Source organism: Aplidium turbinatum, chromosome 15 (genome assembly GCF_918807975.1).
Source record: "Aplidium turbinatum chromosome 15, kaAplTurb1.1, whole genome shotgun sequence".
Lineage (NCBI taxonomy): Eukaryota > Metazoa > Chordata > Ascidiacea > Aplousobranchia > Polyclinidae > Aplidium > Aplidium turbinatum.
The window spans coordinates 14,948,225-14,961,711 of record NC_137486.1 but is presented as its reverse complement, the minus strand read 5'-3'; the positions used below and the strand labels follow the sequence as shown (position 1 = coordinate 14,961,711).

The 13,487-nt window shown below is 37.1% G+C and overlaps 1 protein-coding gene across 5 annotated transcripts in view; it reads left to right on the top strand.

Annotated features, from left to right (window-relative positions):
* The window catches only part of LOC145784772 (semaphorin-3B-like), a 166,282-nt gene that overhangs the window by 31,401 nt on the left and 121,394 nt on the right, over positions 1-13,487 (top strand). For all 5 annotated transcript variants that reach the window (XM_082596625.1, XM_082596621.1, XM_082596624.1 and 2 more), the window contains 3 exons: positions 2,063-2,165; positions 5,194-5,313; positions 6,183-6,346. In XM_082596625.1, coding sequence (XP_082452751.1) covers positions 2,063-2,165; positions 5,194-5,313; positions 6,183-6,346 — 387 coding nt within the window. The remainder of the gene's footprint in view (positions 1-2,062; positions 2,166-5,193; positions 5,314-6,182; positions 6,347-13,487) is intronic.

Here is a 13,487-nt window from a genome sequence, read left to right as displayed (position 1 = left end):
AAATTTGTAGATCCCTTCGGTAGATCACCATTGACTCTTAGGGGTCCATGAACTCCCATTGAGAATCCCTAAACCAGAGCTTTGGTAGAAAATTATTTTGTTGTATCAAATACACAATTAAATTGATTAACAACAGTGGGACTAAGATTTTTTTAAACACTCAAACGCGATTACAATAGTTAAATAAAAATAACTTGTTACTAAACAAATTGTTTATTATGTATCTACGCTTAATAGTCACTTTATAACCGTTGTTGTTGTGTTTGAATTAAAGTAGTGTTTTGTCAACTCGAAAAAGAGGTAGGTTTTTGTAAATTGTTGAGTTGTTCATGTTGTAAGAATGAAGGTTATTCTCAGCCAGCAAATCAGTCCTGTTTTGCATCGATTCAACGTGTGTACGCCTGGTTGGCTTATCTATTGCCGGCTTGCGATGAAAGCGTCTAATTAAATGCTCCGCCTGCAAGTTGTTTGTTCAAGTTCCGCAAAAGTACACGGCTGTGTATTTGTAAAGTTTTTGTGGGCATCGGCAAACTCGTTGAATGCTCTGTCTTTGCTGCACACAACTGTTCCTTTTGTTATATACATAACTACGCTAATAATGCTTAATATTATAATTGAATTGCTCATTACAAGATGACAGAAATCATTTCTGTGGCATAGCTGACCATAGCCGGCAACTAGGTTCATTCAAACTGCACATTTCTGGACACTGTTGTAACAGCAATAATGCGGCCTCTTCTGATAGAAAATTACGAGTTGTCGCACTGTGGTAGTAGTTCAACCGATTTGCAAGATTAGGAAAATATGGAAATTGAATACATTATCCATTCTCCACAGCAGTCATGTGTTGATGAAGTTTCATAGGCTTGCCGTAAGGACCCTTTAATAGAAAATTGAGATTACAGCAAAGATGTTTATTAAATCGTCTTATAACTTTACCAGTATCTCAGAATTGTCAAAATTAGTGGATCTATGACGCTTTAATCTTAGTCTGAATAAGCTTAAGTCTGAATACTTCTTCCTCGAGAGATAAATTAATATCAATTGCAAACTAAAATAATGCCAGGACGAGTGCACAGTTTTACTTAGTAGCCTGACTGTTGGAGCAAAAAAGTATTTTGATTTTAGCCCACCTACTCCGACGTAGTCCTTTGATTGTAGCCCACCTACTCCGACGTAGTATTTTGATTGTAGCCCACCTACTCCGACGTAGTCTTTTGATTGAAACCCACCAGCTGTGACGAAAGGTCTTAATTGGTTATAGAATATTTGCCATTTTGCCTTAACATCAATGAAGCTACACGGAATGCACTGTATTATTCACTAACATTCAACTCAGTCTTTGAAATATGTAACATCAGAATGTAAGCAATGTAACGAGTTGAACAAAAAAATAATGTAACGTCCTCCGACTTTGGTGCAGTAGCAGTTTGTTTATTGACTATTGATTGGTTTAAGTGACATATTCAAATCTTTCTGTTGGCAGAAACTTGCATCTAGCTTTAATAACTCCATTTTTAAAAGTTTGCTGCCATCTATAAATCATTCAGACATAGACTGCTTTTTTTACTTGACATTTAAACAACAACCGACTTGACGATTCAGTAAACTTAAAAAAATAAAAAAAGTTGTAAGTTCTTAAAAAAAAAAAAACTCACGAGGTAAGTGAGCAAAGATGATGGAGAGAGGTGCAGACTGCAGCACAAACAATAAAAATGCCCAAACTTGTTTTACTCTGTGGCAGAAGGCACCAAAAAGGTGCAGTGGCTTTTGGCGTAGGCTACAAAGCAAATATTGAGGAAGAAAAACTGTAGGCCTATACTTCGACCAACACTTACTAAGACTAAATATTTGAAGAAAACTTCTTTAACATTGTATATAACAAGTAATTCTGTAATCTTATATTATTGCGAAGTAAAGTTTTGTGTCACAAGTAATAATTTATAACGAATTAGCCTGTTTTTTTTTTAACTATACGTCGCTATGGTTTAATAAAACGTATTAGGAAATTTCAGAGAAGTAAATGCAGTTAAAACGATTTAGGCTTGTCCCTTAATTTCAGGGTGATAATTTGGAAGGTACTGCTTTTCAAGAAAAATTTCTTCCCCATGATGCGTATGCACGTCCAGTATCAGTCGTATTACATGGAAAAAGCAACACGGATGGTAGTAGGCTGTGCTTATATAATGTAGGCTATACTGATTTCCTATGAGTTCTATTGAAATAGAGTATCATTGAAAGAAACCTTTATTTAAACCAAATTTTTTATTCATGCACACATTGCACAGTCAGGTTTTAAATGAATGGTTTTTGTGATGAAGTTTTAAAGCAATATATACAACTAAATATTTGCTTTGTTCATACCATTTCCTAATCATCAGGTAATAAGATTGCATTAATTGGTGGTGGTTATATCGTATTGTATAACTTTCGAAGCGCCGGCCAGTGGCCAGTGATCATTCTGCTGCTTTGTGCGTCGTCAAGTTTTATTTGCCATATTCAAAACACTTTCCTTTGAGTAAAACCATTCAGTTGAATATCCGTTAATGGCTTAAAAGTACTAAAAGAACTGAGGCACTTCTTGTGCTAGCCTAATTATTGCTGAGTCCAATAATGATAATAATTAGAACTTAGAAGTGACAGTCCCAGTTATGCGTCTTCACCTTAATTGAAACTGATGTTAATCTCGCTGCGACTGTTGGCAAACTGGTCTGTGGAGTCGGAAGGGTTTTGGCGTGTCCGGAGTCGTTAAACAAAGGGCCGACTCTGGCTTGATACAAAACGATGAACAATAAAATATTTGTTTGCAATAATTGTTTTTTAAAACTATAGCTTTTTTGTCCTATTACGCCTTGAAACTTAACCAGAAACAATTAATAATATTAGAAGTGTTGAAAAAAACAAATCAATATTTTTTTTTTCAAATTTATAAAATACAAAATTATATAATTTAAATTTATAAATTACAAATTAAATTTTATACAAATTTACAAATTTTTAAATTACAAATTACAATTTTACATTACAATTTTTAATTTGTAAAATTTACAAATTACAAATTTTATAAATTACAAATTATACATATAAATTTATAAATTACAAATTTATAGTTATAAATTATATTAAAGTTTTTTATTGAAATGCTATTGTGAATGTTAACCTGGTCAAATGGTTTAAGGTTTAGACTTGAAAAAAAACTATTGATTTGTTTTCTTAATGATTGCTTTCTGTGTTAGGTTGATCGCCCATTTGAGGAAGTGTCATAGTACCAGATCACCTTTTCCAGTTAGTTTTTCTCACTTTTGATATTAGAAGTGTTTGTTCTTGTCAATTTTTGTGAAAGTTTTTGTTTTCGTTTCGATCACAACTCAAGTGGAATTAAACTTTAAAAATAGAAAGAAAATTGGCAATAATTAAAAAAATCTAGTAACACTAAAGTCGGAGTCGGCCAGTTTCCAGTTGTGAACCGAGAAGTTGGAGTCCTATATTTTTGCCTCACTCCAGTGACCTGTTGGCAAACATGGTAGCCTATTCTCACTGTCAATAACCAGGTTTTTTAATATATATATGTAATTTGTCTCCGTTTTTGTGTAGGCTATATTCCGCATAGTGTGTGTCATTTTCATTTGTGTTTCTTTTTTTCTTTGTGTCCATACACCGTTTTCCAATAAGCTACTCCTACTGGTTGCTGCAGCAGACCAGCACTTCCGCCTGCTACATCATGAGTAAATGCTGATTTTCGTTTCTCTAAAGCTAAGCAGACATCTTTCTGGTTTTATTCTTTTCAGAATTTCTCTGGTAGTTGTCTTTGTTGGTGCCGTGGTATTCTACCTTTCTAAAGCACTGCATTTTAAAAGGGCAGTGGCTATTTGACCGGCGCTGGTCTTTGAATCTGAAACACCATTTGACCGGTCATGACGTCACTATATAGGAATTTTTTACTTTTTCTCTTTCAAAGCAAAAGACGAGAGGAGTGCCTAAATAAGTTCTAAAATCTGCAGTTATGTTCAACTGATTCGGTGGCGCGTAGGATAAGTCTCCGGATGGTGCTCCAGAGGGGATGAGTTCGATACTACGCGGAAGCGTTTTTTTTTTTTAACTAAATTTTGACCCGAAGTGACTCAATCGTTAGGCTTCTGCTGTTTTGTGGTCAATTTTTAATTTGAGTGGCCTACAGCCCAATTTTTTATGTTTTTTCAAATATGAGTAATAAAGCTACAGTTTTTTAATTTTCTTGAATTTAAGAATTTTTTATGATAATTTTCCGTTCGTCATAAGAGGATGTGACCGTGTTTGCCAAACGACGCAAAAATGTTATGACAAACGGAAAGTTACCCAGAGAAATTCTCTAATTCCAGAAAGTTAAAAACTCTAACTTTATTACTTAATTTTATTTTTTAATTTTCTTGAATTAAGAATTTCTCTGGATAATTTTCCGTTTGTCATAAAAGGATGTGACCGTGTTTGCCAAACGACGCAAAAATGTAATGCGTTGTTCGGCAAACACGGTCACATCCTCTTATGACAAACGGAAAATTGCCCAGAAAAATTCTCAAATTCCAGAAAATTAAAAACTCTAACTTTATTACTCATAGTTGAAAAGACATAAAAAATTGCGCTGTAGGCTACTCAAATTAAAAATTGACGACAAAAATGCAGCAGCCTAACGATTGAGTCAATTCGGGTCAAAATTTAGTTAAAAATTAAAAATAAAAGAACGTGGTCGAGTATTATCGAACTCATTCCCTCTGGAGCACCAGCCGGAGACTTATCCTACGCGCCACTGAATCAGTTGAACATAAGTGCCGATTTTAGTACTTATATAGGCACTCTTCTCGTTTTTTGCTTTAAAAGAGAAAAAGAAAAAATTGCCTATATAGTGACGTCATGACCGGTCAAATAGTGTTTCAGATTCAAAGACCGGCGCCGGTCAAATAACCACTGCCTTTTAAAAGCGATTATTTTTCTGAATTTATTCTTTAAAAGCACCAAGTTTCACATCCATTTATTACAGGTTTTTAAAAACATGGTGTCTATCGTTGCCATTTTTGCTGCAATCGGCTACCCAGAAACAAACAAATTGTATAGTCAGTTCATATTTACACCTTTTTTAACAAGTTTTGTTTTTCTGCCGTTTGCCATAAATTGCACATTTGCATTGTCAAATATACAAATTATATTGTTTTATTTTAGATGACCAACTGTACTTTGGCATTTGTCAACCATACCTGGCATGCACGATCTATCGCTATGTAAACAATCGCGTTTTATTGCAAGCTAATCCGGCCAGAAGCGGGCATTCAGGATTTAGCAGTAAGTTGGGCTTGTAATGGTTGAAGGAAGCCACTTTCTTTTTAAACTTTCTGCTATTATCTGTAGGCTATATACATTATACTGTAGAGCCGAGTTATATCCTTTTACCACTCCAAGTTGACGATGTTTCCCAAAGATGTAAGCTTATATGACAAATCAGTCGTTTTTTTAAATTGACCTCGTCACCCAAGACAGGTACACATTCTGGTCCATTAGGTCCTAATCTCGTTCATTTGGTCACATGTTCAACTGTTCATCAATTTACTACAAAAATAGAAAATGTAGCCTCACCTGGCTTTTTGATTAAAGGAATTAGGCAATTGTAAAAATAGCAGTTACAAGTGTTGTATCATGCTTTAATAAGGGAGCCGGAACAATTTTTGACTCGGGGGAGGGGCAGGATTGTGAAAAAAGGGCACTTTTGTGGCTGAAAGGCCAATTTTTTTTTAAGTTTTAAGATAAGATATAGCGACAATGTTCATTTATCAGCTTATTATCGAGTAATGATACAAGTGTCCGGTATACAAAGAACAATGGCACAGAAGGGCATCATGCTATGTTATAATGATGTAACCTACTGTGATACACAATTTTGTGTGGTGAATATTATTTTGAGGCAACGATGAAAGATTATGATTAGGCTAAAAGTGAATAGCAGAAATTGTTATATTGTAAAATTTGCAGTACAGTAGCTTACATGACCTCAAAAGGGCACCATTGCCCCCCTGACTCCCCCATCCACAGAAAAACTGAGGGCAAGGGGCTTTCGCCCCCTTGCCCCCCCGCTTCCGGCGCCCCTGGCTTTAATCTGATAAACTGACTAATTTAATAACTCTGTTATTTGTAAATGATTAAATTTTGGTGTTTAGGTACCAGTACGGTCTTTCATAGCATGTACGCGTCAGAGGGTGCAGAAGACAGGAAGATTTATACGTTTTTTACGGACACTAACGATGCGTTTATAAACGACGGTTTCGGAATAAATCCTAGTTCTCCTGTTGAAAGCTATGGAATGGTTGCCAAGCTATGCGAGGTCAAAATAAATAATTCTTATTCAGCTTTGTGAGATAAACATAAACATTTATTTATGACTTCTTGCTGAAGAGTTTGCCTCGTGGCCTGCAAAAATAGATGGTCTAGACCAGGGGTCACCAACCTTTTTTGCATGCGGTCCGCTTTGGGACTTAGGAGAGCTGTGGCGGGCCGCACTAATAAAATTTTAGGTAGGTTGACTCTTATGCTAGAAAAGAAGCATTTTGTACCCAGTATCCAGCGTTACATGTTGTTAATATTTATCTTAGAATACCGCAGCAACAAAATTAGTCGATCAACGCTACTGCCAGGCCAAGCTCCGTTAACAACAGTTTTAACTTCTTTAACAATGCCTAATAAACGAGGCCGCTTGTCTTGCGCACTTATAGCGAGGCGAGCGGTTTCATCAGAATATTCATCGCCAAGCAAGAGTGGTGTTGTCACTTCGCTTCACAAAAGTAAGGATGGTAGAAGTAGGGGAATGCTCACTCAAAAGTAAGGTGGACAACTGGAGGGTCACAATGTTCTGACAAACTTTGATGCAACTACAGCTTGAGGTCTACTGCCATAAGTCGCATACTCAGGTGCAGTTTATATGACCTGCCCACGTGTGTACAAAATGTGTATCGCCAAAATAAAGGTAGGGAATATGTGATGTTCATTTAATAGTATTCAAGTCATGATAATGCAGGGACAGACTTCACGCAACAGTAGGTAGCCTCAAACTCCTGCAGTGAGGTTTTGCAGATTTTCTTGCATCCAAAATTTTAACCAAATAATAGCAATTCATTTGATGAGAATGAATTTACCTAAAAGAAAGGAAAACGTTGTGCAGTTATGCTAATTTTTGAACTTCTTACAGGCCTTAAAACTCGTGTTTTTTTTCGTCAGCCATCGTGGCCTACCGGGAGCTGCTACTCGGCGGCCAAATTTGCGCGCTTGGAGGCCAAATTACAAATAACGATAGCACAAGTAATTAAAATTAAACTTGCAACAATGCTAAAATGATCACTTAGCGTTGTTGAAGTTTGGGCATTGTTTTGCAATAGAATCGTTGTACCACGCAATAACTACTTTATCGGGATTGTAATCAAGTATTGCCGGACCATCTAACGACACTAAATTGTTTCAACTGCATACCGCCTTTCATAAAACCTGACCATTTATACCGATATGATGTCACCATTGAGGGTGTGAAGTCACTAGCCCATAGCGTGAAGATTTCTCAACTATGAAGACACGTGTTTTTTCTTTCGATGTCAACTAACCTAGTTCTCCTTTTTACCAACGATTCAATGTCCGACAACATTGAATCGACATAAAAACGAGAATATTGCCAGCCGTTGTAAATTAGCACTTCGGATTAAGATTTTGTTAAAATAAACGTCGGGAATTACAAACATGACGTACAGCGCTGGTGATCACAGCTGGATATTTCATACAATAACAAATGTTCCCGCACAATACAACAGTGGTGATTATGACGTGCTGACCTAATTTTGCGTCACTCTTTGATACTACATATTTTTGACAGTTAATCCACGATCATTCTATTGCGAAATTAAATAATTGGCTAGAAGAAACCGGCGGCCAAACTTGGCTGACCGAAGAGGTAGTACCGGCGGTCATTCAAGCACTACTTAGCGGCCATGGCCGCGATGGCCGCCGGCTGCTTTAAGGCTTGTTCTTAGTAACCCTCCAGTTGTCCATTTCGGTGGAAAAATCAGTAAAGTGAGTCGTCCCGATATTCTACTGTCCCTACACAAAAGATATCTTACCATTAACAGTTTCAGTAAACATGGAAATGTTTGACACATCGCAATACAGGCAATAATAGTGACCTGCAAACATATCAGCGAAAAATAAGTTCCAATAACAGGGAGAAACAAACCAGGCTCCATGACACAAACGCTTGCGGAAATCACGGAAAAAACGTTTCTATCGTAACTCATGAACAGTGTTCCTTCTGAAAAAGCAATGAATTGGTTTTTCATCCTTTTTGTGGGATTCTATAAAACCGTCTTTCGTTGATTATTAGACCAATGTCACTTGCGGTGCTTATTAGCATGACAAGAATTGTTGATAAACAACATTTTGCAATGCTAAGCTAAATATTTTCATAATACCAGAAAAATTTTTTAAATTTATATATAATGTTTTACCAATTTATTATAAATTGAGTTGGCACACCGACCTTGGCACACCAACCTATTTTGCCAACAAAAACTTGCATAAAGGAATACTGCTCGGGAAACCCAATAACGGTGAAACGCACGCTAGTGTTTACAGGACATTTACAAACTTAAAATAAGCAACCCTATGCTCACAGACATTTTTGAAATTCGAAAACAGACGTTTTAATCAACCACTGGGACAGTGTGGCTGGACATCGCAATGGAATAACTTTGAACAACCCCTACCTACAACTAGAATCTGATTGGTAGGTAGGTGAAATCGTATGCAAAGTGAAAGTATGCTTCCCGGAAAGTATTTTTGCCTTCATGCTGTTTAACTCCTCTAGAAAAGTATTTTTGGTTATACTTGTGCTAGGGACGGTACATTACGGGACGCGCAACTCCGTTGTTCCTTCAACATTAGAAGGGTCAATTGCCAATTTGACATTTTTTTTACGCTTTACTGCTGGCTTGCTTTCAACTAAAAACCTTAAATTACTTTAAAACCAACTTCACTCTTCTTATATAACCCATAAAAAGTAAAATACTTTGTAAATTACAAAAAAACGTAACCCTTCTAGTGTTGCGGATAAGCCAAAAGCGGATGAAGTTTCGCATCCCTATGATCTACAATCCCTAACTTGTGCGCTGATACCGTTTGCAGGCCGCCAGTTGGTGACCCCTAGATTAGACTAGATCAGTGGTTCCCAACCTGTGGATAAATTACCCCGGGGAGTAATATGCGATACTTCGGGGGGTAACGCGGCACCACAACCATGCTAAAAAATAAATTTGTTCTCCATTATAAGCAATCACTCCAAAAAAATTTTTCATCTAAAGTACGAGCTGCAGTAACAAAGAATGATTGCCACCAGCTGCAAAGAGCTTTTGTTTTTCGTTTGTGACGTCGCAATGCATTCTGCATTTTTGTAGCATATTGTATTCCGCTGGGCTAGTTGCCAGTTCTGCTGTTTACCGCGGAATTTGGTTAGAATACACTAAAAACGTTATTTTTTCTTGCAGTGATTGTTCCTAAAAACTTACTAAAAAGTAATGAATAAAGCAATAGAACTATGAGCATATTGGTTAAGTTATTTTACAAAGTGAAATATCAAGAGAAATATGCCATAATGGCTACGTTTGTTTGGGTAACATCTCAAAAAAGGTTGTGAAACACTGGACTCTAGACACTGTGCAAAGGTAGGCTCTTTAAAGGGATACTAAAGGAAAAACCTGACTTGGCGATTTTCCACATTCTTTCTGTTTAACATGCTACCATAAAACGATTTTCAATAAAATTTTGCCCCATTGCGGTCTGACCACCATTTCGCGCGTGCTTTTGTCAGAGCTTTCAAAACGAGATAGGGCTTGAGCAGCGAAGCGTGCGACTGTACAGTCTGCGTCACTAGAGACTAGCAATCAGCTGATCTCGCAATAATTGTTACTGCGGCGATTTGACTGTAGGCTATGTTTGTATGTACATCAAAACATCAGATTTCAACATCAAAACATCAGACAGTTTGCTCAAAACACCAGATGTGGTAACGTGGCTTCTGGTATTGCTGTCTTTTGTGACGTATTCTCGAGCAGTGTTTGCACTTTTGGTTATTTTGAAAAAAATTAAAATAAATGAAACATTGTACTTTGGGCCTTGCCAGCGCCACCGAAAACAAATTTTTTTCGGTACTTTTTCTTGAAATATATTCTTGAATGTTCAGGTTACGCATTTTAATGCTTAATTCTCGTTTGAAATTTTCATTTAGTAGGTCTTTAACATAGGACAGTTTTCCTTAAGAATCAGCTGATTTCAGTCATGCGACTCAGCACGTGATATTCTGACCGATCTACTCGAAAAAATTTTGATACAAGCAAAATTAAGTGAATGTATCGCCACAAGCAGCGTGGCCTAATGGGTTAAGGTTTGGGCAAGGGAATAGTCATTTCGATTGCGTGGGTTCGATTCCCACCCTCTGCAAATGTTCTTTTTTCTTCTGCAACTGAACTGAGTGCAAGAAGGATCTTAATGACTGTGATCAATTGAGTTTATAAGGAAAATTGTCCTAACTTTCTTAACCAATGCGCCGCAGCGCAATGGTGGTAGCTGGTTTGCACAGAAAACTGTCCTATGTTAAAGTGCCTACCCGTGCACAGGGCTGCGATTTTTTCTTTCTTGTTGAACGACCAAAAATTCTGCGTTTGTTTGTCGAATAGTAACATGACGTCACAAGAGTCAGATTATAAGCGTTTGGCCGCGAGTTACCGCACAAGTTGTGTGGTATCAGAGTCACTTACTTAAGCTTTTAATCGCACGCTGGTTGAGTGATTGCAAAGGAGTATCAAGCTCTAAGTTATGTACCTACCGGACATGTATACAGCCCTCAAAATTAGCTTGTATCTACGACGGCAAAAACATTGCCGTTGCCAAATGAACAAACCTTGGATTACGGCGGCAATTGCCGTATGCTTTAATGTTTAATGAAACGAAATTTTATGCGCTTCTTCATCGCGTGCCACACGGCGGTAGCCCAGAGCATCACGCAAGCTATTTTATGCGCTGACAATGCTCTTGTGAACTGTAAAAAGTTTGCAACCGTATAAATACCGGCTTATTGTTACGCAAAAGTTATTTTTTCATCAAATGCTTATTGTTTACCGATGTCATTGCGAATATAAATTATGGTGAAAGAAGACAGTTAAAAAGTAGAATTTACCTGCTATAGATTATTAAACAGAAGGAAAAGTTAGTGTAGTATTTTGCAAAATTTGTAAAGAATTTTATGACGGAAACAAATTGGAATTAGAAAAGCTACGGGGTCAGTTAAAAAAGTAGTACAAAATTCGATAAATGGTTCTTTGGCAGTAAAGTAATGCTTCCGAGCATATGGCATCGCGCGTTCACGAACGGGCAGTTTTGCGTCTTCAAGTATTCTAGTGCCGACGCGACAACCTCATCCTCCGATATAGCTTCTGATAATTCCGATTCTGACAGCTAGTTCTTTATCAAACAGACTCGTGTTTGCTCGCAGTATCCCAATTGTGCCGAAATTATGTTAGTGTAAACGTAAATCGAGGCAATCATCTCGCAGTGAGCTATTAATTTGTTACCGGTACCTGGTTAAACAATTAACGTTATTTTATGATAATTCAACGTCGCTAGATGTCGAATTAACGTAAAACAAACGTAAATTTATTCTTGGGCATTGATAGGCAGGCATCAAAATTCGTTGTTTTTGCATTGACTTCACGTCTGTAGACGTTGAATCAATGTAAAATGATGATTTTTGCTGTCTGGGTAGCCTACGCAATATAATCCTCCAGGAAATTTAAATCGATTTGTGCTGTGAACTTAATTTAAAGGTAACCCAAAATTAACTTACTTTCCCCCCTGAGTTATTTAAGGTGAATTAACGCAACAGCGTGCATATCGCTACTTTTGGTACTATTACATCACAACAAATCAAACAGTGCGGTCGTGATAGACTACTCTAGTATATTTTTCGCTTCTCGTTTTTTCGATTCAACGTCTGCAGACGTTGAATCAATGTAAAAACGACGGGTTTTGCTAGCTGGGTTGTGTGCTTTTGTGAATGCAAGTGCAAAATCGCCCATTACGTAATCACAGAAACACTTTTAGTCGAAGAAAGTTGAGTTGCAACCGTGTTTATCTGTCTACCATTCTTCATTCACATTGCAAAAAAAATTCTCCATTCTTGGAACAACAAGTGCATAAGTCAGACATAAATACAAACTTGCATAGACGTTGACAAGTAAAAGTAGCCTACTTCAAAGAAAGTTAGAAACTTGTTGTGTCCAATAGCACGAAATGTGTGTGGCGAAATATTTGATGCCAGGTGTTAGAATTTCGATCAAAGCATTTTCTCTCAGTGTTCAAAATGTTTCTTTCCATAAAAATAGCGGCTTTTTTCATCTGTATTTCTGAACGTTTGGCCGGAAACTAGGCTGTTTTCTACTGTATTCTACATGTGAAAAACTTTCATAGCAAGTATCCAACAGTCATTTTACCAGAGCAATATTGTTAATTATTTCAAACGGCGAAATACAAACTGGCATAGACGTTGACAACTCTACGTAGCCTAGGTTATTTCATCTATAAAAGAAACCCGTTGTGTCGAATAGCATGAAACGTGTGTTGCGAAATGTTTGATGCCAGGCATTGGAACTTCGATCAAAGCATTCTCCCGCAGTGTTCAAAATGGCGGCGCTGACGCCTTGGGAGTTTCTCGTGTGAAGCGTCGCGTTTAGACCTTGCTTTGAAGTACCTGGCGCAAGAAAGTTTACGTAAGTCACCACTCTTATGATTGCATCATGTGATGCCCCCCCCGATTGTTCCTCGACCTGACGATGTTTAGTCCTCTCTCATTTTTTTCCTTTTTATTTTCCTTTTTTTCGTTTTATTTTTCCGTAACGCACGGCGTTTGTTGAATAGTGATGGCGCGTGTCGAGTGACCTCGTCACCGAAAAAGGCAAAAATTGCAGCCCTGCCCGTGCAAAATCCTTCAGAATGCTAAAGGCTGAAGTCGATTGCAGATAAAAGTTCGCTTTGGTTCAACGTTTTCCTGTACTGTTTCTTTAAAAGTTTTTATTGTTCAATTATTTCAGTGTTCAGTTCTTTTTTCATCTTGCAATTTGAATGTTAGTACATTGATAGTTGATAAAATAATACTCGCCAATAAAAACTATTGAATTTACTTACAGCCTATGAAGTCTGTGTCACCCTTACTGCGGATCATCAGAAGGTCCTTACCTTATTCAAATAGAGGTTCTAGGCTCAAGTAGAGATTCAAATAAAGGTTCTATTTGAATAAGGACTTTCTGATGATCCCCAGTATGGGTGAAACAATCTGTAAAGGTTATTAGAAAATATTACCTGAATTTGATGCAATTTGCTTGGCTTTTTTAATTGGCATTGAGTAATTTTTGTAGTTTTAATATTTATTGTTTATAACC